We start from the raw sequence: 27,241 nt of genomic DNA on the forward strand, positions 1-27,241 counted from the left end.
ACAATTTCCCGCCTAATAAGGATTTCCTTCAGTTCCTCCTTCTCACTAGACCCTCGGTCCCCTAGTATTTCCGGAAGGTTATTTGTATCTTCCTTCGTGAAGACAGAACCAAAGTATTTGTTTAACTGGTCCGCCATTTCTTTGTTTCCATTATAAATTCACCTGAAAATGACTGCAAGAGACCTACGCTTGTTTACACTAATCTTTTTCTCTTCACATATCTATAGAAACTTTTGCAGTCAGTTTTTATGTTCCCAGCAAGCTTCCTCTCATACTCTATTTTCCCCCTCCTAATTAAACCCTTTGTCCTCCTCTGCTGTATTACAAAATTCTCCCAGTCCTCAGGTTTGCTGCTTTTTCTGGCCAATTTATATGCCTCTTCCTTGGATTTAACACTATCCTTAATTTCCCTTGTTAGCCACGGTTGAGTCACCTTCCCTGTTTTATTTTTATTCCAGACCTGGATGTACAATTGTTGAAGTTCATCCATGTGATCTTTAAATGTAGATAGAATAGAAAAAGCAACATTTTGTTTAAATGGAGACTACAGAATGCTGCGGTACAGAGGGACCTGGGGTTCCTTGTACATGAAACACAAAAAGTTAGCATGCAGGTACAGCAAGTAATTCGGAAAGCAAATGGAATTTTGGTCTTTATTGCAAGGGGGATGGAATATAAAAACAGGGAAGTCCTGCTACAACTGTACAGAGTATTGGTGTGGCCACACCTGGAGTACTGCATACAGTTTTGGTCTTATTTAAGGAGGGATATACTTGCATTGGAGGCAATTCAGAGAAGATTCACTGGGTTGATTCCTGAGATGAAGGGGTTGTCATATGAAGAAAGGCTGAGCAGGTTGGGCCTATACGCATTCGAGTTTAGAAGAATGAGAGGTGATTTTATTAAAACCTATAAGATTCTGAGGGGGCTTGACAGGGTAGATGCAGAGAGGATGTTTCCCCTCGTGGGGGAATCTAGAACGAGAGGGCATAGTTTCAGAATAAGGGGTCGTCCATTTAAAATGAAGATGAGGAGGGTTTTTTTCTCTCAGAGGGTCGTGAATCTTTGGAATTCTCTGACCCAGAGAACTGGCTGGGTCATTAAATATGTTCAAGATGGAAATAGACAGATTATTGAACTATAGGGGAGTAAAGCATTATGGGGAACAGGCAGGAAAGTGGACCTGAGTCCATGATCAGATCAGCCATGATCTTATTGAATGGCGAAGCAGGCTCGAGGGGCCGTATGGCCTACTCCTGCTCCTATTTCTTATGTTCTTATGTAGGTCCGAGCTACGTCATGGCAGGCAAGGGCAGAGAAAACACTTCAAGAGCACCCTCAAAGCCTCTTTGAAAAAATGTAATATCCTCACCGACTCTTGGGAATCCTTGGCTCAAAACCGCTCAAAGTGAGAGAGATGCATTCGAGAAGGCGCCGAACACCTCGAGTCCCTTCGCCGGGAACCAAGTACAAACAGTGGAAGGAGCGCACGGCAAATGAAGCGCCCCACCCACACGTCCCTCCAGCCACCGTCTGCCCCACCTGCGACAGAGACTGTAGGTCCTGCATTGGTCTCATCAATCACATTAGAACTCATTGTAGTGTGGAAGCAAGGTCATCTTGGACTCCAAGGGGACTGCCAAGGAAACATCTGTGCAGAGACAAGCAGAAAGTTTCAGATTAATGTGCTTTTTCTGGCTGCAGAGCCAGGGAAAAGGGGGGCAGGGAAGAACTGAACATCTCTAATATTTTCCAGTTCTGACGAGAGGTTAACGACACGTGAACTCTGTACAAGTGCTCAGTCTGAGAGGGAGAGAGAGTCGAACTGTTGTGGCAGGAGCAGGTTCCGCCTTCCGCCCTGCAGGCCAATAATTCCCAGGTTGTTGACGAGTCAGAGAAAGTCCTGCAGATATTTACATGGTGGAAATCCACCGACGCTGAACCCAGCCTGGCCTGTCCCCTGCGCCAACTCCGGGGAGTTATATTATCTACGAATCGAAGTTATTTTTGTTTCTAAGTGGCCGTGGGACAAATACACGGTGCATGAGATGCAATCCGGACAATCACAGAGTCTCCGGGGAATTGGACTGAACGCAAAATGAAATTGCTGCAGAATCTCTGCCTGGTGATTCAGGCGATTCAGGTGATTTTTTTAAAAAGATAGACACACATATCGGGGGAGATTGCTGAATAATAGGCTGTGTATGTGTTTATTAAGTTTAAGGGGCTTTTGTTTAGGATGAATTATAATATTAAAGAGAGGCAGGGAGAGGGAGCCGTGCCAGTAACAGTGTATCCGGTAATGACAAGTCCGGGATACAAGCCTGCTCTGCAGAGCAAAAAAACAGGCTACAAAAAGATACAGAGGAGCAGAAATGACTGCACAAGAATAAATGCACCCTAAACCCTGGGGCTGGCCGGGGAATGGGAGACAGCGATCTCGTGTAGTTTTGTTATATAATAATTTAAACATTGCCGTGCAGAAGGAAATATGAAACCGCGGACCCCTCTTGGGTTTGGCTCCCAGTTTGGAAGGCGGAGACTGGGCTGACTCGCTGCCCTTTTTAGCGGGCCTTGTTTAGTAACAAACCTCAGTGAAATGCCCATTGCAGGGTGTCCCTGTTCTGTCAGATAAGCCCCGATTCATGGTGATCGATTTCAATGGCATTCCAATTTCCTTACAGGAAATCTATCATGGGGAGCTTTCAAATTATGGATTTATGTTCAATTGTAAATCAGTGACCCTTTTTATTCCAATGGCTGTTTAGCTGCGTGCTAAACCTATTTTAAAGTCCTGGACCCAGCGGCGTTTGCACTAGGTTACATGTAGGTCGATGTTTACAAATACAAGGGTCTGTTGGTGATGTGGTTTTAGTCATGTTGGCGCTGTGATCTTCTTCTGAGGCAGTCCCCTGGAGTCGAGAATGACTTGCTTCCACATTACAATGAGTTCTCAGGTGACTGAGACCAATGCGGGACCTACAGTCTCTGTCACAGGTGGGGCAGACGGTGGTTGAAGGGGCGGGTGGGTGGGGTGCTTGGGTTGTTGTACGCTCCTTCCACTGTTTATACTTCGTTTCCGCGTGCTCCCAACGAAGAGACTCGAGGCGTTCCGCGCCTTCTCGGATGCTCCTCCTCCACTTTGAGCAGTCTTGGGCCAAGAGTTGGCGGGGATGTTGCATTTTTTCAAGGAGTCTTTGAGGATGTCCTTGAAGCGTTTTCCCTGCCCTCCTGGGACTCGCCTGCCGTGACGTTGCTTTGGGAGTCTAGCATCGGGCATGTGGACAATGTGGCCCGCCCACCGGAGCTGGCCGAGAGTGGTCAATGCCTCGATGCTGGGGATGTTGGCCTGAGAGAGAATGCTGATGTAGGGGTGTGAGAGAGAAAAGTAAGACTTGCATTTATATAGCGCCTTTCACGACCTCAGGATGTCCCAAACAGCTTTACAGCCAATTAAGTACTTTTTGAATTGTAGTCACTGTTCCAATGTAGGAAATTTACCAGCCATATTGGCACACAGCAAGCTCCCACAAACAACAGTGTGATAATGACCAGATGAACTGTTTGTGAAGTTGGTTAAGGGATAAACATTGGCCACAACACCGGAGAGAATATCAGTAATGCAGCAAAATGGTAATCTAGTAGGAAAAAAATTAGGCATAATTTGAGTTAAGCAACTTTGAATTGAGAGGAGTAATTGTTGACAGTAGCTATGGTTGGAAATCACAGAATAGAATATTAGAATCATAGACATTTACAGCACGGAAGGAGGCCACAGGCCCATTGTGTCCATGCCGGCCGACAAAGAGCTATCCAGCCTAATCCCACTTTCCAGCTCTTGGTCCGTAGCCTTGTAGATTACGGCACTTCAGGTGCACATCCAAGTACTTTTTAAATGTGGCAAGGGGTTCTGCCTCTACCACCCTTTCAGGCAGTGAGTTCCAGACCACTACCACCCTCTGGGTGAAAACATTTCCCCTCAAATCACCTCTAAACCTCCTACCAATTATTTTAAATCTATGCCAGTTGGTTGTTGACCCTTCTGCTAAGGGGAATAGGTCCTTCCTATCCATGCTATCTATACACCTCATAATTTTATACACCCAATAAGGTTGCCTCTCAGCCTCCCCTGTTCCAAAGAAAACAACCCCAGTCTAGCCAATCGTTCCTCATGGCTAAACTTCTCCAGTCCAGGCAACATCCTCATAAATTTCCTCTGTACCCTCTCTAGTGCAATCACATCTTTTCTATATGTGGTGTCCAAAACTGCACGCATTAATCTAGCTGTGGCCTAATGAGTATTTTATACAGTTCAAGCATAACATCCCTGCTCTTGTATTCTGTGCCTCAGCTAATAAAGGCAAGTATTCCGTTTGCTTTCTTACCCACCTTATCTACGTGCCCTGCTACCTTCAGGGATTTGTGGACATGCACTCCAAGGTCCCTCTGTTCCTGTACATTTCTCAGTGTCCTACCATTTAATGTGTATTCCCTTGCTTTGTTAGCCCTCCCCAAATGCATGACCTCACACTTGTCCATTTTGAATTCCATTTGCCACAGTTCTGACCAGTTAATTGATATCTTCCTGCTGTCTACAACTTTCTTCATTATCAACCACATGGCCAATTTTTGTATCATCTGCAAACTTCTTAATCACACCACCTACATTCAAGTCTAAATCATTGATATATACCACAAAAAGCAAGGGACCTAGTACTGAGCCCTGCGGAACTCCACTGGAAACAGTCTTCCAGTGACAATAACTGGAACCAGTCCATCGACCATAATCCTTTGCTTCCTGCCTCTGAGCCAATTTTGGATCCCATGGGCTTTTACTTTTCTGACCGTCTACCATGTGGGACCTTATCAAAAGCCTTGCTAAAATCCATATACACTACATCAAACACACTACCCTCATCGACCCTCCTTGTTACCTCCTCAAAAAATTTAATCAAGTTAGTCAGACACAACCTTTTCTTGACAAATCTATGCTAACGGTCCTTGAATAATCCATCTTTCTAAATGAAGATTTATCCTGTCCCTCAGAACTTTTTCCAATAATTTTCCCACCACCGAGGTTAGGCTGACTGGCCTGTAATTACTCGGTCTATCCCATTCTCCATTTTTAAACAACGGTACAATGTTAGCAGTCCTCTCGTCCTCCGGCACCACACCTGTAGCCAGAGAGGATTGAAAAATAATGGTCACAGCCTCTGCTATTTTTTCTCTTGCTTCTCTTAACAGCCTGGGATACATTTAATCCGGGCCTGGGGATTTATCCACTTTCAAAGATGCTAAACCCCTTAATATTTCCTCTCTCACTATGCTTATTTGATCCAATTTTTTTTTGTATTCCTCCTCCCTGATTGCAATGTCTGCATTGCCCCTCTCTTTTGTGAAAACAGACGCAAAGTATTCATTAAGAACCAAACCCATGTCTTCCGCCTCCGCACACAGATTACCCTTATGGTCTCGAATAGGCCCTACTCTTTCTTTAGTTATCCACTTGCTCTTAATGTATTGATAAAACATCTTTGGGTTTTCCTTGATTTTACTGCCAACATTTTTTCATGCTCTCACTTTGCTTTTCTAATTTCCTTTTTAATTTCGTGCTGGCGCTTTCTATACTCCTCTGGGGTTTCTGCAGTATTTAGCACTCGGTATCTGTCCTTATGATGATAACTCACTAAACCCCTGTGTACAAGACCACACAAACCTCAGTCATTATTATTGTGTAAGTATGTTCAGAATACTGTGTAAGAGCCAGTGGAGCTTTGTGTTCAATATTTTAATGTTTCATTTTATTTCCATTACTTTTTCCCCTGTGCACACCCCCCCCTCCCTTTCCACCATCAGTTTCTGCCACAACCTTTGCTCCCTTGCCACTGGTTATATCCCATTTCCCAGCCACTATCTCAGGCTGATTTAGACCATTCTCAAACTTGCCATTTTGTTCAACCCTGGGCTGAATTTTGGGTCCCATATCCTCCCCATTATTAAGACTGTCTGCTTCCACCTCCCTAACATTACTAGCCTTCCCCTCAACTCATCCTCTCTGGTGCTGAAACCCTCATACATGCCTTTGTCACCTCCAGACTCTACCGGGCTAATTCTGACTTTGGGCGATATCGGCTCAGCCGCCTGTTGTATGTTTCTCCAGATTTTCCTTTCCATTGCGAAAAATTAAAATCAGGAGCCGCCGAGCCACTACTAATTTTATGCTGTCGCCTAGTGTCAAAGTTACCCACTACTATTCCAAATCTCTCCTTGCTGGCCTCCCACCATCCTTGCACTTCATCTTGTTCCAAACTCTTGCCCATATTGTGTTCCACACAAAGCCCCCCTCGCTGACCTTCACTGGCTCCCTCTTATCTCTGCAACCTCCTCCAGCCCTATATCCCTAATCACAACACTCTGTTCCTTTGGCACAAGGCTCTTGGGTCTCGCACTCTCCCTTTGTTTGATCATCGGTGGCAGAACCTTCCCTCTGGAATTTCATTGCTAATCATTTCTGCTTCTTTGTTCTCATTTTAAAAATCCTGTCTCTTCGACCACGCTTTTGGCCAACACTCTTAATTTCTCCTTTCCTGGCTCGGTGACTTTTTTGTCCATACACTTACTCTGTGAAGTGCTGTGGGACATTTTTAATGTTAGAGGCACTATATAAATGGAAGCTGTAGTTGTTGATTAATATCAACAGGTGCAAGTGTACCATGACCAGCCACTAGGTGGTACACAAGAGTAGCCCAAGGTGCCCCAATGCCCGATGTCCTAAATGATTCAGCCTCTAGGCTCTGCAAAGTGCCATTCCAATGAGCCAACCAAAACTGGGAATTCAGCGTGCAAGGACTCATGATCTGGATCCTGTGTCCTACCACTCATGTTGGATGATGGAGCAGGAGTGCACCACCAATCAGATAAGCCGATGCCCAGTATGGACAGTGATATTTTAGAAATTCTACAAAAATCATTAATAGCGACACTTATCCTGTGCTACAACAACAACTTGTATTTATATCGGCCTTTAACGTAGTAAAACGTCCCAAGGCGCTTCACAGCAGTGTTATAAGACAAAAAAAATACATTTGACACTGAGCGACATAAGAAGAAATTACGGTAGATGACCAAAAGCTTGGTCAGAGAGGTAGGTTTTAAGGAGTGTCTTAAAGGAGGAAAGAGAGGTAGAGAGGTGGAGAGATTTAGGGAGAGAGTTCCAGAGCTAGGGCCCAGGGATGCTCAAGACGGCAGAATTTGAGGAGCAAAGACATCTCATGGGATTGTGAGGCTGAAAGAGATTACAGAGACAGGGAGGGCCGAGGCCATGGAGGGATTTGTCAACAAGGATGAGAATTTTGAGCACAGTCATCAACCACATGGTATTCAATTATCATTATGTATTGCACATGATCAGTTATTATCTTTCCGATTGGATAGCTGCTCTTCAAGGTGCCGGCCATGGCTCAGTGGGGGCGCCCTTGCCACTGTGTCAGAAAATTATGGGTTCAAGTCCCATTCCAGGGACCTGAGCACATAATTGAGGCTGATATTCCAGTGCAGTGCCGAAGGAGTTTGGCATTGTCAGAGGCGCTGTTTTTTGATGAGTCACTAAACCGAGGTCCTAGCTACCCTCTTAGATATATGTTAAAGATTCCATGGCACTATTTCGAAGAAAGACAAGGGATTGTCCCATTGTCTTGGCCAACAGCTAGCTCTCAACCAACATCTCTAAAACAGATTATCTGATCATTAACGTAATTGCTGTTTGTTGCAATGTGCGAATTGTCTGCCATGTTTCCTGCATTACAACATTGATTGCATGTTATTGGCAATGAAGCGTGTGGGAGGTTCTTTCATGCCACCAATGTTAATTTGTGAAGTGTGAGTCAGTGTTTGTTTTTCCTATTGTGCAACAGGGTGTAGTAATTGTTCCATTTAATGAAGGAGGGTATAGTATTACCTTTAGTCAGCAGCCAGGTATGATGGAATCCAAAATGGAAATGGGCCATTTATTGGACACTGCCATCTGATGCCCAACTTGGGGTTCAGCCACAAGGGAGAGGGATGGGGAGGGGGAGGGCAGATGGGCCCCAACAGTGGTGAAACATATACTATTTACAATAAATACCCAGCAGTCTTTTAAATTTATATACGGGTTTCCCCAAGTCACTGACAGCGAAGCTCTTTCAAGAAATCTCTTTCCATCCAAAACCAGGACCCTTGTTGCCCCTCCCTCGTCACTGCCATCTTCACCCCCCCTCCCCCCCCCCCCCACCACTTCTATGATTGGCCTGAGCAGCTGTGCCTTCACCCCACTGCTGTTCTACCCCCGAGATAACTACTGGTTATCACCATTCCTGTGCTGGCACTGTCCAATTTCATCAACTCATTAGTAGTGAGGACGGAGAGGATAGGGAATACAAGCCAAGTTTATGCAACCTGCTCTCATCCTGTATGGCCAGGGAGATCTCCTGGACTAGTTACGATCACCTGGATGGGTCAGAGAGGAATTTTCCCAGATTTTTTTCCCCGAAAATTGGCCTGGGTTTTTATCTGGTTTTTGCCTCTCCCAGGGGATAGCATGGCTCCGGCTGGGGTGGAGTGTAGAATGTTTCAGTGTAAGGGATGTCGTAGTTGTGTGGGGCGGACTGGTTGGGCTGGGTGCTCTTTACCTTTCCGCCATTGTTCATTGTTCATCGGTTTATATGTAACCTTCAGGGCCGTGTGGCTCTTTGTCAGCCGGCGCGGACACGATGGGCTGAAATGGCCTCCTTCTGCGCTGTAAATTTCTATGTTTATTCTCTGTTTCTATAACCCTTTAAGCTCCAACATCATCTGGTGAATCAGTGCTGCACCCTGTCCAATGGAAGTCTTTCCTTCCTGAGATGTGGTGCCCATTGGGGCCCTTTACAATTGTAGCATCATGTTAGCACTTTTGTATTCCAGCACCCTTGAGGTAAAGGCCAACATTCCATTAGTATTTTTGATTACTTTGGCCTTTCCCCTACTCCTCCATTGAGCTCATCCTGTTCCAACCCTCGTGCCTCTCTTTTAAGATCTTCATTACTCTCCCCCAAGTCACTTACAGCTATATTCTTGAACTCTGTACTGCCTCTCCTCTGGCCCTTCATTCACCACAATACCTCTACAGCTGTTGATTTGCTCAACCGATCTTTCACCTCCACCTTTCATTTCCCCAGCAAAACTTTTGTTGTTTCCCATCTCAGTCATTCCCCTGCTACAGACCCCATCTTCATTCCCTCAAGTCCAAGGGGAGTAAATGTGAGCATACTTGGTGCACATCAGGCTTAGCCATCCGGAATCAGATCTGTCTCAACCACTTCAAACTTTATTGGGACTTGCTCCCATCTGCCAGAACAGCCCACAATCTAGGAACATCCTGGAGGGCCAGGAGACCCTTTCCTCTACCACCGACCTTCTTCTTAAACCCCACTTCCCTCCCCCCGCCATCCTCATTTATAACAAGAAGTGTGATTAGCTCATGGATTTCTTCATCTCCAAGATGGACAATTCGTTCAGGTGTGACTGTTGCTTCCCCATTGAGCCAAACTTCTACATGTCCCATTTCCACCCCAACCCTGAACTCTTATCTCTCTATAGTATCTTCTCATCTTCTCCCCTGCCCTCTCCAAACTCACTTCATCCATGAGATCCACCTCCTGCTCCCTTGACTCCATTTCCATGAAACTCTTGATCACTCAAGTTCCCTTCCTGGCCCACAGACTAGCTGACATTATAAACAGTTGGCTGTCCTCAGGCACTGCCCCCTACTTTTCCAAAACCACCGTCATTACTCCCTCCAAAATCCCATCCTTGACCTCTCTGACCTCACTATCAATTGCCCATCTCCAACCTCCCTTTACTCTCCAAAGTCTTTGATCATATCGTTGACTCCCAGATCTGTGCCCATCTTTCCACAACTCATCATTTGAATCTCTCCAAACAGGTTTCCACTCCGGTCACGTATGACAGTATCTGTGTCTGTGACCATAGTGCATTCAACTACCTCGGCCTCTTGAACTCTCTGCATCAATCACATGATTCTCCTCCAAGGCATCTCCTCCATTGTCCAGCTACATGAGACTGTCCTTGATTCCAGTCTTACCTATCCATTCGTAGCAATTGTTTCTCTTCTCACCCCCGACTTGTCTCTCTGGAGATCCAAGGATCAATCCTTGGTTCCCTCCCTCTTCCCATGTTGCCCGTTGGAAACAGCATCCATAGACTTGGGATCAGCTTCCACTTGTCCGCTGATGGCGCCAAACCCGATCGCTCCACCACCTCTCCTGACCCGTCCATTGCCTCTGTGCTGTCAGAGTGCTCATCCGACATCCAATCTTGGAGAAACTGTAACTTTCTCCAGCTAAACACTGGGAGGACCAAAGCCACTGTTTCGGCCCGAGACCTGTAGCGTCTCTGGTGAAAATATCCTCTTGCTCGCTGCGTTGGTAGCCGGTTGCACCATGTACACAGAACACTCACATCCTATGCAGGGGCGTTCAGGCAGTTCTGTAAACCTCTCGTTTCCTTCTGATATGAGTCTGTAACCACTGTTAAGATCAGACCAAGAGATAAGCGATCTCCCGCAAACTCCAGTTCTCCCATCACGTTCACCCCGAGGAAACTGACCCCAGCAGTTAACGGCTGTGTTTTCAACGTTTGCAGTTGGAGCTGAGCCTCAGCAGACACTGGCACTCATTGGCCATGATGGAATGTTAAGTGACGACCAATGGCACAACGCCATGAAGTGACTGCGAGGAAACATCCCCACTAGTTTTATCATGGGAAGCTGGTGTTAGTTGTGGTGATCAGCCACATGGCTGTGGGTGGTTATTGTAGATACAATATGTACAAGAGCTGCTCCCTGCTCCCCAATCAAAGCAAATGTTAAAATGTGTAAAATAACCAGCATAATCAATTTAACACGGATTAACCAGTATAATCATTATAACATGGATTAAACAATATCATCATTTTAACTCAGAATATGAAGGTATAAGCATTTTAACAAGAAATAACTAGCATAATCATTTAAACAAGGAATAATGGGGGTGAAATTTACCACTATTGCACCCGTTTTATGGGCCTAAATCGGGTGCAGTGATAACCAATTTCAAGGCAGTGATCCCCGCCTGATCGGCACAGGCATTCGGGTCACTGGGAAATTGGTTGCAGCCTTTTTTTAAGCGAGCACCTGAAATGAACGCAGGGCTCATTCCAATTTTGAAATGAAGTTCCTATGCCCACTTCAGACGCAGATTGTTAAACCCGATTGCCCTAGTCAGGGAGTGCGATGTGTAAGCTCCGACTGGTATTTCCAGGTCATGAGCAGTCTAACCAGCTGTGATGTATTTGCTTCATGGGTTCTTTGTTTAAGAATTCTTGCAACACATTGCTATTAAAAACTAGTTGGTTTATTAGCAAAAGGTTTATCAACATTACCAGTTCATCCATCAGGCTCACAATCACCTGCCTCATTGTGGATCCCCTGAACCCAACTGGCTGGCGTTTTATTGAGTCTTATGAACATCACGTGACTGGCTAAGCCACTCAAAACTCAACAGCTCTATACTATTTTTGTAAAACAATAAATCAAATGCCCCCTTTTAAGGGGCACTAAACCGACAAATTAAACAAATTCACTTTTGACTTTTATGTCTCAAATTAAAATTTGGTTGCCGGGGTTGATGATGCACTCCAGTCCCTCCGGTGCCCACCTCTCGCGGAAGGCTGCGAGCGTACCGGTGGACACTGCATGCTCCATCTCCAGGGACACCCTGGCTCGAATGTACCCATGGAAGAGAGGCCGACTGTCGGGCTGAACGACCCCCTCGAACGCCCGCTGCCTGGACCGGCTGATAGCCCCCTTGGCCATGCCCAGGAGCAGCCCTACGAGGAGGCCTTCCGATCTGCCCGCTCCCCTCCGCACAGGGTGCCCAAAGATCATGAGCATGGGACTGAAGTGCAACCAGAACTTGAGGAGCAGCCCCTTCAAATATTGGAACAGGGGCTGCAACCTGATACACTCCATATAAACATGGAACACGGACTCTTCCAGACCGCAGAAATTGCAGGCGGCCTGGGAGCCCATGAATCGACTTAAAAAACAATTGCACGGGACTGCCCCGTGCAACAGCCTCCAGGCCAAGTCCTCAATAAATAAGGGGAGGACTCCCATGTAGAGAGCATTCCATTGGGGACCCCCACCTCCTCCGGACGTCAAGATGGTGCACCATGTTGTGTCCGGCCGGCAGAGAAGGATAGCAAAGTGGAGAGTGTGCAAGAGCAGCCCGTACAGGAATCCCCACCACACAGAACTGAAAGGCACGGAGGGGATTTCCCGAAGGAGGCTCAAGTTGTGAGGCACCGGGATCCGAGGGAGGTTTTGGGGCTTGGCTCTGATGAGGAATTCCGTCCGGACGGGGGTCAGTTCGGACGGGATCTCCCCACGTGCTTGAGCCTCCTCGACACGCCTAACGGAGTCAGGGCCCAGTGCTGTTTTTAGCGACTCGATGGCATTGGCCGCACGCCGGACGTTGGTCCAGTATAGGCGCCGTGCAAGCTCCTCAGGCGCCATCCAGTCCGCTCCTCCACTATCGAGCAGGTCCCTGACCCTGGTCGCCTTGCCAGACACAGCCCTCTCGTCCGCCTGCCACCTAAAACCGCGGATGTGGAGGTATGGATTCCTGAGCAGCGGCTCCTGAAGGACAGCCGCCACTCCAGACAGGGGAGAACTGCGTTTGGTGGCGACTCTGTTCCAGACCCTGATGCGTTCCTGTCAACAGCTCGACAAACCTGTGAGCATACTCACAGGTGCATACATTACAGCAGTCTTTGAAGGGATTGTAGAAGGAACTAAAAGGCCACAAAATGTTCACATTGCCACTTTGTGTGGAGTTGGAAGAAGCAGGCATGCTGCTCCTGGTTCCACAAAAAGACCAGTGGGCCACTCTTGGCCTGTCCTCGCCCCCTCCTGGACCTACCCGTGGCCCCTGGGTGTGGGGTGAAATTGGGCGAGGCTCAGACAGGCCTGACTGCCCCCCTCAGATCACTTGAATTATTCTGATCAGGCCTGACGACGGATTTCATTCGGTTCTCAGGCCCACCTTTTCGACGCAATGTCACTGTGCGCTGTCAGAATCACGGTCAGTTTAGACCACAAAGGAATTTAGACATTAATCATTGTTAATAATTAATAATTTTAATAAAGGAATAATCATTTTAAATGGTGGTTGGACCATCAGGACCATTAAAAAAAATGAATCCTTCAGCAAACATTTTCAGCCACTTTAAGATCGTTTGCCTTTCTTTCTGTCTTTCTGTTGGATTTACATTTTGAGCAGGAGAGACTGTTTGTGTGCAGGTTGTGGGCACCGATGGTGTAAGTGTGGGAAATGAGAGAGCTACCACTGAGTCACAGCTAACATTGCCGACATAATATATTTGATAAATACATTAAGAGTAAAAGAATAACTAAAGAAAGAGTAGGAACTATTAGAGACCATAAAAGAAATCTGTGTGTGGAGGCGGAAGACATGGGTATGGTTCTTCATGAATACTTTGAGTTTGTTCTCACAAAAGAGAGGGGCAAAGTAGACATGGCAATCAGGGAGGAGGAATGTGATATAGGAAGTATTAAGCGGTTTAGCATCTTTGAAAGTGGATAAATCCCCAGGCCTGGATTAAGTGCATCCCAGGGTGTTAAGCGAAGCAAGAGAGGAAATAGCAGAGGCTCCGACCGTCATTTTCCAATCCTCTCTGGCTACAGGTATGGTATCGGAGGACTGCTAACATTGTATTGTTGTTTAAAAGGGAGAAAGGAATAGACCAAGTAATTACAGGCCAGTCAGCCTTCCTTCAGTGGTGGGAAAATTATTGGAAAAAATTCTGAGGGACAGGATCAATCTTCATTTAGAAAGACAGGGATTAATCAAGGACAGCCAGCATGGATTTGTTAAGCAAAGGTCGTGTCTGACTAACTTGTTTGAATTTTTTGAGGAGCTAACAAAGAGGGTCGATGAGGGTAGTGCATTTGATGTAGTATATATGGATTTTAGCAAGGCTTTTGATAAGGCAGACTGGTCATGAAAGTTAAAGCCTATGGGATCCAAGGCAAAGTGGTAAGTTGGATCCAAAATTGGCTCAGAGGCAGGAAGCAAAGGGTAATGGCCGATGAGTGTTTTTGTGTCTGGAAGGATGTTTCCAGTGGGTTTCCGCAGGGCTCAGTACTAGGTCCCTTGATTTTGTGGTATAAGAAGTTTGCAGATGATACAAAAATTGGCCGTGTGATTGATAATGAAGAAGAAAGCTGTAGACTGCAGGAAGATATCAGTGAACTGGTCAGGTGGGCAAAACAGTGGCAAATGGAATTCAATCTGGAGAAGTGTGAGGTAATGCATTTGGGGAGGGCTAAGAAGGCAAGGGAATACACATTAAATGGTAGGACACTGAAAAGTGTAAAGGAACAAAGGGACCTTGGAGTGTGACTGTGACCAAAGCAAACTATCCCTCCTCGTCCTTCTTGACTTGTCTGCAGCCTTTGACACAGTTGACTGCTCTACCCTTCTCCAACGCCTCTCCACCTTTGTCCAGCTGGATGGGACTGCACTCACCTGGTTCCATTCTTATCTGTCTAATCATAGCCAGAGAATCACCTGCAACAGCTTCTCTTCCTGCCCCCGCACTGTTACCTCTGGTGTCCCCCAAGGATCTATCCTTGGCCCCCTCCTATTTCTCATCCATATGCTGCCCCTTGGCGATATCATCCGAAAACACGGAGTCAGTTTCCACATGTACGCTGATGACACCCAGCTCTACCTCTCCACCACTTCTCTCGACCCCTCCACGGTCACTAATTGTCAGACTGCTTGGCCGACATCCAATTCTGGATAAGCAGCAATTTTCTCCAGTTGAATATTGGGAAGACCGAAGCCATTGTTTTTGGTCCCTGCCACAAACTCCGTTCCCTAGCCACCGACTCCATCCCTCTCCTCAACTTCTGTCTTGTGGCTGAACCAGACTGTTCGCAACCTTGGTGTCGCATTTGGCCCTGAACTGAGCTTTCGACCAAACGTCCGCAGCATAACCAAGACCGCCTATTTCCATCTCTGTAACATCGCCCGTCTCCACTCTTGCCTCAGCTCATCCACTGCTGAAGCCCTCATCCATTCCTTTGTTACCCTTAGACTTGACTACTCTAATGCAATCCTGGCTGGCTTCCCACATTCTACCCTACGTAAACTAGAGGTCCAAAACTTGACTGCCCGTGTCCTAACTCACACTAAGTCCCGCTCACCCATCACCCCTGTGCTCACTGACCTAAATTAGCTTCCGGTTAAGCAACGCCTCGATTTCAAAATTCTCATCCTTATTTTCAAATCCCTCCATGGCCCTCGCCCCTCCTATCTCTGTAATCTCCTCCAGCCCCACAACCCCCCGAGATGTCTGCGCTCCTCTAATTCTGCACTCTTGAGCATCCCTGATTATAATCACTCAGCCATTGGTGGCCGTGCCTTCTGTTGTCTGGGCCCCAAGCTCTGGGGCTGCTTGCCTAAACCTCTCCAGCTCTCTACTTCCCTTTCCCCCTTCAAGACGTTCCTTAAAACATAACTCTTTAACCAAACTTTTGGTCACTTGCGCTAATATCTACTTCTGCAACTCGGTATCAAATTTTATATCTAATAATACTCCTGTGATGTGCCTTGGGACGTTTCACTACGTTAAAGGCGCTATATCAATATAAGTTGTTGTTTTTGATGCATCTCCGCAGATCTCTGAAGGTAGCAGGACAGGTAAGTAAGATGGTTAAGAAGGCATACGGAATATTTGCCTTTATTAGCTGAGGCATAGAATACAAGAGCAGGGAGGTTAGGCCACAGCTAGAGTACTGCGTGCAGTTCTGGTCACCACATTGCAGGAAAGGTGTGATTGCACTAGAGAGGGTACAAAGGAGATTTACGAGGATGTTGCCTGGACTGGAGAAATTTAGCTATGAGGAAAGATTGGAGATGCTGTTTTTGTTTTCTTTGGAACAGAGGAGGCTGAGGGGAGACCTGATTGAGGTATACAAAATTATGAGGGGCCTAGATAGAGTGGATAGGAAGGACCTATTTTCCTTAGCAGAGGGGTCAACAACCAGCGGACATAGATTTAAAGTAATTGGTAGGATGTTTAGAGGGGATTTGAGGGAAAAAAATTTGGGTGAAACACTCCTCCACCAGTGCTGCCTCCGCAAGATCCTGCAAATCCCCTTGGAGGACAGACACACCAACGTCAGTGTTGTCGCTCAGGCCAACATCACCAGCATCGAAGCACTGACCACACTCGACCAGCTCTGTTGGGCGGGCCACATCGTCCACATGCTCGACACGAGACTCCCAAAGCAAGCGCTGACTCGGAACTCCTACATGGCAAGCGAGCCCCAGGTGGGCAGAGGAAATGTTTCAAGGACACCCTCAAAGCCTCCTTGATAAAGTGCAACATCCCCACTGACACCTGGGAATCCCTGGCCCAAGACCGTCCAAAGTGGAGGAAGAGCATCCGGGAGGGGCTGAGCACCTCGAGTCTCGTCACCAAGAGCATGCAGAAATCAAGTGCAGACAGCGGAAGGAGCATGCGGCAAACCAGACTCCCCACCCACCCTTTCCTTCAACTACTGCCCACCTGTGACAGAGACTGTAATTCCTGTATTGGACTGTACAGTCACCTGAGAACTCACTTTGAGAGTGGAAGCAAGTCTTCCTCGATTTCGAGGGACTGCCTATGATGAAGGTGATGATGATGGGGGTCTGGAGCCCACTGCCTGAAAGGGTGGTAAAGGCAGAAACCTCCACCACATTTAAAAAGTACTTGGATGTGCACTTGAAGTGCCGTAACCTATAGGGCTACGGACCAAGAGCTGGAAAGTGGGATTAGGCTGGATAGCTCTTTGTCGACCGGCGCGGACACAATGGGCCGATTGGCCTTCTTCCGTGCAGTAAATTTCTATGATTCTATGAACAAGAGTCACTGCATTTCAGACTAATTGGTTGTACATTGTTGCACTTGAAGATGTTCCTGAGAGACATAATGAGTTGCTATTAGCTGCAATCTTTTACTGAGTCTGACAGTGGGCTGGAGAGTGTGTGTTCACTCACAGTTTCGGCTGTAGCAATTCTCTCAGAGTGACTTGTTGAGACGCAGACCCATTTCACACCGCTAAGCCTGAATTGTCTCTTTAGAATGTGTATGCAGTATAATAATGTAAGATGACAGAGGCAGTCCAGCAGGAAGATCCTGGGGCTGAGATTGCCCACCCAACCGTTTTCCAACAGTTCCGGGCGCCCCAATGCATGGGACGGACAATCCGGAGAAATTCAGTTTTTTTTAAAGCGGGGCGGAAGTAACCTCACCATCGGGGCGGAATTGTGGGCGGGGTGGAGTGGCCAACACTGCAAGGCATTGGCGCCGCGCTGATGACATCATCGTGCTGGCGGGTCACAACGTCCCTCCCCTTCAGTTAAAGGGGAGGGCCGCTGCGAACTCTGCAGCCAATTTAGTGGCCAACACTGGGCCACCAGGGAGGGTTTCAGCCGGGCCAGCGGCCTGGCACCCAAGAAGTTATGCCAGGCTGCCTGTTGGCGGCCCAGCCGAACCCGGGGCCACAATTGTCAGCCCGACATGGCAGACGACCGACACGAAAAAACATGGTGTCGCCGGCAGTGCCACCTCCCCTGTGCCGCCCAGCCATAGAAAGGTGTCAGGGGCACCGACCGGTGGCAGGACCACTCCCGCGGGGCTTTTCTGGAAAGGGGCAATTTCCCATGGGGCAATTTCAGGAAGGGGTGGCAAGAAATTGGCGCGTGCACGCCGCAGCGGGAAAATGGGCCGAGCGGTCCCCTACACCGCTCCAAACCTGAGGAAGGACAATTTCTAAAATGGCGGCCCCACTGTGGTGACTTGGCGGCCATTCCGCACCGACCCATGGCCGCCGCTATCAAGTGCCCACAGGCCTCATAGAAAGGGGTCATTTCAGCCCCCCCTGACTCCACACGACAGACCAGGACACCCAGGGGTAGATTATCCACTCTCCGCTGTGGTGTACAACTGGCGGATCAGGCACCCATTGCTTTCACTACACATGAAAATCAAGCGGGTTCTATGACGAGTGGTCGACCTGCAATGCCAGTGGGAAGCCCGGGCGGTAATTTGAAAATGTCCCCCGCTGGCTCTGGTTTGCCAGGAAGGAAGGTGCCAGAGGTGGTGTTAATCTGGCAGGCAAGACACCATCGTTCAAAATGTTGATTAACAGGTGGTTCAGCTATCTGGGCGGGTGAGGCAAAATGCGGCAGCTAGCTGCCAACTTTCATTCTTGTGGTGGCTTTTTCCCAAAGTGATTCCACTCCTGCTCCTGCACACCAGGGAGAAAATGCCATCCGTATCCTTCATGAACCAAATAAGGCACTTTCCATCCAGATCCCCTCCCTCTCTCTGACCTGAAGCTGCTCTCATATTTACTAACTGCAGCTGATGTCCGCGGCTGCAGTTGTTCATATAAACTGCCTCGTGTACCTACTTCCGGTAGCGGTCGGGACTAGGGTCATATTCCGGTGCTGGCATCACATGACCTCCCAGTGCCCCGCCCTCAGGCTCCCACCATTGGTCACCGGACACGTCCAGCATCGAGGCACATCGCCGTTCCATGTCAATTGGAAAGCGAACAGACTCTTTGGGGTAGATATTAGCCACCCTCCCCCCGCCCCCACGACGGGTGGGAGAGGGTCGGGGAGGAGGGGGGGGCTAAAAATATAAAATCACGGAACATGTCCCCAACCCGCCGCATACGCACCTGCCGCCATTTTTACGTGTGAAAATATGATAATATTTAGATCAGGCTACCACAGCGCAGTTGGGAGCTGGTTTAACTGCTGCCGGTTAGATTTCCCAGGGCTCAGGAAACCCGGCAGCTCAATGGAGACAGGAGCCACCGGATTAAGAAGGTAAGTGCCTTTTTAGAGCAGTCCTTGTCGGCCAGGAGCAGCAGCAGGTGTGCTTCTCCCCAGCCCTTCAAGGAAGTCTTCGGCCTCCCCCCTGCTGATCACGTCCCCTCCTCCCTTCCTTGATCGGCACCCGCACCCCGATCTCGATGGCCCCCCCATCCCCTACAAAATCCCAATCTTTCCCTCCCTCCTGACAGCTGGGCTCCATCATACTTGGCAGGACCTTTGCGTCCCTGGGATTTCCCTCTCCGCATAGTGTTGGGGCCTTCCTTACCCGATTGCATGATTCTGGACTGTCGGTTCAAACAGCCCTCTTAGCCATCGGTGATATTTTTAGAATGAAGATGCGTTGTGCAAGTGATTCTTCTGCTGACTGGCTCGCCTAATTAAATCTTTAATACCCGCAGACCCCAGGACAATTCTGGAGGGCTGGCCTCCCTAGAATGAGCAGTGCAGTGACATGAATCCTAATTCAGTGTCTGCCTTTCCCTTTCAGCTGTACCAATGTGAGTCTGCCACCAAGTGTAACACTGTCACGCAGTACCTGAAGTTTTCCCGCTGCTGTGCCAAGTGCCCACCCGGTAAGTACAGGATTAATAATAGAGAATAACGGATTCCTGGGGTTGGACAGCTGACTGGAGTATAAGCCAGGCTACTGACTTATGCTAGGCCATTCAGGAGTCAAATCAGGAAGCACTTCTTCACACAGAGGGTACTAGAAAGCTGGAATTCTCTCCCCCAAAAGGCTGTGGATGCTGCAAGGCCAATTGGAGGTATCAAGACTGAGATTGGTAGATTTTTTGTTACGTAAGGGTATCAAGGGATGTGGCGCAAAGGCGGGTAAATGGAGTTGAGATACGAATCAGCCCTGTTCTCATTGAGCGACAGGACAGGCTCGAGGGGCTGAATGATCTCCTCCTGTTCCAAATGTTCCTATGACTGAAAATGTCAACTGTGAAATGGCATTCGGAGCTTTTATCAGTGTTTGGCGGATCAATTTTCGCAATTCGACCCATTCTTTGTGGAAAACATAAATCAATGGCTTTGAATAGTATCCAAGCCATTCAGATGGTCGAATAGTGAATATCTGGGAGGGACTTGCAGGGTAGAATCTAATTTAGTGGTTGATATGTTATTTAATCAGAGTTTTCAGTTTACAAAGTAGGAGTATAGCTTGAGGAGCACGGCATGCTGACACCAGGCTCCGGACAGCTTGGAGCTACAGAGTGGGGCCCGGTTCACGTTTGATCAGCAGTTTGGCTCGGAGCCATTGTGCAGGGAGATTAGTGAATGCTCGGTGCGATCAGGACTGGGCTCAGCTGTGATGACCTTCATGGTAGGTTAGCTTGTCGCTTGTCACGGCCCAGATTCTAGATCTGTACATGAAGAACAATCACTTGGCTGAGGGGCTGATGGTGCCTGTACAATCACATCCCTGCACAGGCTCTGCACCTTCAGGAGAGGAGAGCGAAAGGCGGGGGGTGGGGGGGGGGGGGGGGGGGGAAACTGAGAATAGGTCCCATTTAAAAAAGAAATGATTAGGCTCTGCCATTGGATGAGTGAGAAGCCGAGCTGTTCAGACCAGGACGTTCCCAGGTTTCATTGGGCGGGTCGGTCGCAGACTTTTGTTGATCTCGGTTGAGGTGGTGATAAGGACCTCAGTACCTCTGGGGTTGGGAGGGGAGGATGGCCATTGTCACAGTGCTTGATCGGCTGTCTGTCCCACCTGTGACAGGGACTGTGGTTCTCGTATCGGACTGCTCAGCCACCTAAGGACTCATTTTTAGAGTGAAAGCAAGTCTGCCTCGATTCCGAGGGACTGCCTATGATGATGATGATGCTTGATCGTTAATCAGCAACACCAGTTGGAAAGTGCGCGTGCTGCCAGGCTGCACTCTGATCCCCCTACCCCCACCCCCTCCCGGTCTGGCGGTTTGTGCATTCTCCACTCTCTTTACTCCAAATTAGTGGCATTGCTGCTACCCTCTGGAAATACCCGGGTCCTACTCTCTGGAAATCTCTCTCTAATCTCCTCATCTCTCTTCTTCCCATCTTCAAACATCTTCTCAAAGCCTATCTTTTTTCAATCGAGCTTCCAGTAATTCTTCCTAATCTCTGTCCCTCTGACTGTGACTCAGTGGGTAGTACCTCTGAGTCAGGAGGCTGTGGGTTCAAGTCCCACTCGAGGGCCTTGAGCACAAAATCTAGGCTGGCACTCCAGTGCAGTGCTGAGGGAGTGCTGCACTGTCACTTTTGGATGAGACGTTAAACCAAGGCTCAGTCTGCTCAGGTGGACGTAAAAGATCCCATAGCACTATTTCGAGAAAGAGCGGGGGAGTTATCCCCGGTGTCCTGGTCAATATTTATCCCTCAATCAACATCACTAAAACAGATTATCCGGTCATTATCACATTGCTCTTTGTGGGAGCTTGCTGTGTGCAAATTGGCTGCCACGTTTCCTGCAATATACCAGTGACTACACTCCCAAAGTACTTCATTGGCTGTAAAGTGCTTTGGGACGTCCTGAGGTTGTGAAAGGTGCTATATAAATACAATTTGTCTTTCTTACCATGGCATGGCATCCATTTTTTTCCTTCTCTTCTTTAATGTGCCTTGGAATGTTTCCCACATTAAAGGCACTGAGGTATTAATTCTATGGCAATTTAAACCAATGTGGAAATATTGCCGAGACGTTTAATTTTATACGAATGATCAAAGATTTGTCTGTATCACATGCTCTAAAAACCCATGCAGGCCATCTGGAAAAGGTGCAGAATTGGAGCCAGGTCTGGGAGTTGTATTCCCTGTGCATTATGTTGGAATTTTTGGTGTTTATGTGAAGTCCTGCTACAACTGTACAGGGTATTGGTGAGACCACACCTAGAGTACTGCGTACAGTTTTGGTCTCCTTATTTAAGGAAGGATATACTTGCATTGGAGGCAGTTCAGAGAAGGTTCACAAGGTTGATTCCTGAGATGAAGGGGTTGACTTATGAAGAAAGGTTGATCAGGTTGCGCCTATACTCATTGGAGTTTAGAAGAATGAGAGGTGATCTTATTGAAACGTATAAGATTCTGAGGGGGCTTGACAGGGTAGATGCAGAGAGGATGTTTCCCCTTGTGGGGGAATATAGAACAAGGGGGCATAGTTTAAGAATAAGGGGTCACCCATTTAAAACGGAGATGAGGAGGAATTTCTTCTCTCAGAGTGTTGTAACTCTGTGGAATTCTCTGCCCAAACAGCTGTGGAGACTGGGCCATTGAATATATTTAATGTGGAGATAGACAGATTTTTGACGTTAAGGGAGCGAAGGGTTATGGGGAGCGGGCGGGGAAGTGGAGCTGAGTCTATGATCAGATCAGCCATGATCATATTGAATGGCGGAGAAGGCTCGAGGGGCCAAATGGCCTACTCCTGCTCCTATTTCTTATGTCCTTATGTTTATGTTGCAGGTTCCTATCTGATCAATGCGTGCACAATACAGCAAGACACTGAATGCAGACGCTGTGAAGAGGGTCAGTATCAGTCCATCTGGAGCCTGATTGATCACTGTCAACTGCACACGTACTGTGATCCAAGTAGGTACAGGTCAGCTTTCCCTCGTTTCCTATTGCACGTGTTTCTGGCGTTGTGTTACTGTCATGTCTGTAGGTGCTATCTCAGGAGATTGAGCATCCTCTCCTGATGCCACAGAGAGCAGTACGGGCTGATGAGAAATTGCTGCACTTTGTTTTATGACTTCCCATTGTGTTGGTCCCATTGCTCTAGGCCCTGCTATTAATGGAACGTGGAATGTTAATCTGCTTGATTTTAGTTGCCAATCTTGAGAGTCAAGCTCATCCAAAGGCAGCTCTGGCTAGAGGCAGCTCCACCGAAACACATTAACGCAGTCCTTTCCAGCTGGAGTACATGTCACAGCCCTGTCACTGTCACAGGTACACAGCCTGCCACTGTCACAGGTACACAACCGTGTCACTGTCACAGGTACACAGCCCTGTCACTGTCACAGGTACACAGCCTGTCACTGTCACAGGTACACAACCGTGTCACTGTCACAGGTACACAGCCCTGTCACTGTCACAGGTACACAGCCCTGTCACTGTCACAGGTACACAGCCCTGTCAGTGTCACAGGTACACAGCCCTGTCACTGTCACAGGTACACAGCCCTGTCACAGGCACACAGCCTGTCACTGTCACAGGTACACAGCCTGTCACAGATACACAGCCTGTCACTGTCACAGGTACACAGCCCTGTCACTGTCACAGGTACACAGCCCTGTCACTGTCACAGGTACACAGCCCTGTCACAGGTACACAGCCTGTCACTGTCACAGGTACACAACCGTGTCACTGTCACAGGTACACAGCCCTGTCACTGTCACAGGTACACAGCCCTGTCACAGGTACACAGCCTGTCACTGTCACAGGTACACAGCCCTGTCACTGTCACAGGTACACAGCCCTGTCACTGTCACAGGTACACAGCCCTGTCACAGGTACACAACCGTGTCACTGTCACAGGTACACAGCCCTGTCACAGGTACACAGCCCTGTCACTGTCACAGGTACACAGCCTGTCACTGTCACAGGTACACAGCTCTGTCACTAATAGGACTTTGCACTGATGATGAAACTTTAACTGTGCATTTTAATATCTTCAGATGGAGGATTTGTGACCGTGTCACCTGGTAACACCTTGGACAATGCTGTGTGTTTATGTGCGATAGGAAAACACTGCATCAATGAAGACTGTGAGATATGTGTGCAGGACATGAGTTGTGAGCCTGGATCTGGAGTAGTGATTCCAGGTAAAACCAGTAAACACATATCGAATTTTAACAATAATTATACTTGTCTGATTCATAAAACTTATTTAAAATTAAAAGATTGAGATGTTATTTAGGATCTTATTACTGAGGGTGATAATTGTCATTTACTGAGCTGTTGATATGGTTTCTTTGCCAGCGGATCGCAAATTCACGAACACAGCGTGTGAAGAATGTAAAAGTGGTTATTATTCAAATGTCTCGTCATCCGTAGAGCTCTGTAGGAAATGGACAAAGTAAGTAACCCAGGTTTACGGGAGAGAGCACAAGGGTGATGGGTGAATGGGGCATGGTGCGAGATAGGACACGGGCTGCCGAGTTTTGATGACCTCAGGTTTACGTAGGATAGATTGTGGGAGGCCAGTCAGGAGTGCGTTGGACTAGTCAAGTCTGGAGGTAACAAAGGCATGAATGAGAGTTTCAGCAGCGGATGAGCTGAGGCAGGGGTGGAGGCGGGCGATGTTACGGAGGTGGAAATAGGCGGTTTTAGTTATGCCGCGGATATGTGGCCGGAAGCTCGTTTTAGGGTCAAATATGACGCCTAGGTTGTGAACAGTGTGGTTTAGCCTCAGACAGATGTTAGGGAGAGGGATGGAGTCAGTGGTTAGGGAACGCAGTTTGTGGTGGGGACCAAAGATAATGGCTGTGGTCTTCCCAATATTTAATTGGAGAAAATTTTTGCTCATCCAGCACTGGATGTCAGACAAGGAGCCTGACAATTTAGAGACCATGGAGGGGTCGAGAGAAGTGGTGGAGAGGTAGGGCTGGGTGTCGTCTGTGTACATGTGGAAACTGACTCCGTGTTTTCGGATGATATCGCCAAGGGGCAGCATATAGATGAGAAATAGGAGGGGCCAAGGACAGATCCTTGGGGGACACCAGAGGTAACGATGCCAGTGTGGGAAGAGAAGCCATTGCAGCAGATTTTCTGGCTACGATTAGATAGATAAGAATGGAACCAGGCGAGTGCAGTCCCACCCAGCTGGACATTGGAGGGGGATGGAATGGTCACCTGTGTCGAAGACTGAAGACAGGTCCAGAAAAAGGAGGGATAGTTTACCTTCGTCACAGTCACAAAGGAAATCATTTGTGACGTTGATGAGAGCCGTTTCAGTACTGTGGTAGGGGTGGAAACCAGATTGAAGGGATTCAAACATGGAGTTCTAGGATAAATGGGCATGGATTTGGGAAGCGACAACACGTTCAAGGAGTTTGGAGAGGAAAGGGAGGTTGGAGATGGGCGGTAGCTAGCAAGCACAGTGGGGTTGTTTTTTTTGGGGAGAGGGGTGATGACAGCAGATTTGAAGGAGAGGGGGACAGTACCTGAGGACAGAGAACCGTTAACAATGTCGGCTCACATGGGAGGCAGAAAAGGAATTTGGGTGGTCAGCAGTTTAGTGGGAGTAGGGTCAAGGGAGCAGGAAGTGTGTCCCATGGACAAGATGAGCATGGAGAGATCAAGAGGGGAGATTGGAGAGAAAGTGGCGAAAGTTGCGAGTTCAGGGCTGGGGCAGGGAGGGAGCCTCAGAGGAAGTTTGGCCCGGTGGGCTAGGGGATCAGAGGACTTTTAAGCCTCAGAAGGAGGCAACTAAGTCGGCACCTCATGTAGGCATATAAAATAGTAAATGGTATGAAAAGGGTAAATCTGGAACATGACTTCAAGTGAAACAGTGACAGTCTCATTTGGATAAAGGCTGGGAGCAGGTTCAAACTAGCGAAAGGGACTGATGTCAGGGAGCTCTCCTTTACACAAAGAGTGAGCAACATGCGGAGTGGACTTTTGGGCAGGGTAGTGGAGGTGAACACCTTGGAATTATTGAGGAAACAGCTGGATGTTGGTGCTGGACGATGCAGAGTCTTCCTGAATGGATGAGCTGGGATGGGCCGTATCTCATCCGTATCTCTCTACTGATCAAAAATATACATTAAAAAGCCAAGCTTCGTCATCTGTATCAACCCCGTAGAACAAAGTGAGTGGAGGATGTCTGCCTGTAACTGGGGTCCCTGATTACACACCGTCCTTGGTATTCCTTGTGTCCCACTGATCCCTCTCTCTTTGCTTTCAGCTGTGGGTCACGAGAAGAGCTCAGGCCAGGCAACTCAACAACTGATGTGAAATGTAAGTACCACGAGCTCCCTGCAGACGATCGTCACCTTGTTTCGGGTCAGATTGGTTATTTGGACCACTCTGTCACCGATTCTGGAAGTGGTGGTAATCTGGCACCATACTTCTCCGTTTTATTTCCTCCCTCCTCCCCTCCAGTTTTATCCTGGTACCTCACACGTGCCGCCAAATCTCTTGTATCAGCCTCGACAATGATTGGCCAGCAAGCTGTTTGTTTGTGGGAGGGACATTACGCTAAGCCTGGTATTGCCCTCACCCCAATTCCACAAGCATACTTGTTGCAGTCGGAGCCACTATGTGGTGATCAGGAGCCCAAACCTGGCTGTCTATTTTTCATAGCCAGGGGGAGACCAGTTGAGGCAACTCTACCATCAGTTGCATTTCCCTCAGATCGTATCTCCATGATATTGGATGTTGTGCAGCAAAATTTCATGAGTGCTGCAATCCTAAACTGTCTTACTGCAGCTTGGTTAAAGTTGCGTCTGCTGGAAAGAGGCACGGAGGAAATATGCCCATATGTGGGTTAAAGGGGCTGCTGTGTCACTGCTGAGGGTGGATGATGTCATGGCCCTGTGGATACCACATGGAATTGGGGCTGTCAAGACCTGCCTTAAGGTGGAAGAGCAGATCAGGAGCACAGAACAGATAGTTTCAAGACATGGGTGCCGTTTTCCAAAGGATTGGCGTAATATCCATCTGTTGTACTTAATGACTGGTGACTGCTTGTAACTCATTGTACTGTAATCATTAGAATTGTTGATCCCACTCTATTGGTTGTCTTGCTGAACTGTGTTTCTAAAGAACGGGTTGAAGCTTCACATGGTTACCACTGGTGCGGTCCCTTGGAATGAGACCGTGCTTGTGCCCTTTGGCATTGTTCATTTATTCTGGGCGTTTGTTTTACAACGCTGTCACTGTTTTATCCATTTTAGCTAAATGGACCACAGGAAAACACAGAACCTAGTGCTCGCTCCGAACTAACAAATGTCTGTCTTTATCCCAGGTAAGCCCTGGCCTGCACCAGTGACTGATAAAACCCCTGCGATTGTGATCAGCATTTTAGTCACAGCCATCCTGGTAGCTTTAATTGCTGCAGCCGTCTGCCACAGAGGTAAGGCTTGCGTCGTTCTCTGTCAAATTATGCCAGTAAGTGGCTCATGACGGTTTACTGCATTGTCTAAAACAGTGTGTAATTGCAACAAATGTGCAAGTGCATTAAGTTTAGTCGGAGAATGCTGACAGTTTATTCTCGCTCTGTTGAGAAGCTGTAGGTCCAAGATCTGGGGTGCAGT

At 47.9% G+C, this 27,241-nt stretch overlaps 1 protein-coding gene across 1 annotated transcript in view; it reads left to right on the plus strand.

The window, feature by feature from the left end:
- The first annotated feature begins 1,817 nt into the window (after positions 1-1,817).
- Positions 1,818-27,241, plus strand: part of LOC139277474 (tumor necrosis factor receptor superfamily member 11A-like) — a 161,227-nt gene continuing 135,803 nt past the window's right edge. Inside the window, exons 1-7 of the mRNA XM_070895973.1 lie at positions 1,818-2,143; positions 19,492-19,576; positions 22,449-22,574; positions 23,660-23,806; positions 23,964-24,060; positions 25,891-25,943; positions 26,953-27,060. Coding sequence (XP_070752074.1) covers positions 2,099-2,143; positions 19,492-19,576; positions 22,449-22,574; positions 23,660-23,806; positions 23,964-24,060; positions 25,891-25,943; positions 26,953-27,060 — 661 coding nt within the window. The 5' untranslated portion in view covers positions 1,818-2,098. The remainder of the gene's footprint in view (positions 2,144-19,491; positions 19,577-22,448; positions 22,575-23,659; positions 23,807-23,963; positions 24,061-25,890; positions 25,944-26,952; positions 27,061-27,241) is intronic.

Source organism: Pristiophorus japonicus, chromosome 12, assembly GCF_044704955.1.
Source record: "Pristiophorus japonicus isolate sPriJap1 chromosome 12, sPriJap1.hap1, whole genome shotgun sequence".
Classification (NCBI taxonomy): Eukaryota; Metazoa; Chordata; class Chondrichthyes; family Pristiophoridae; genus Pristiophorus; species Pristiophorus japonicus.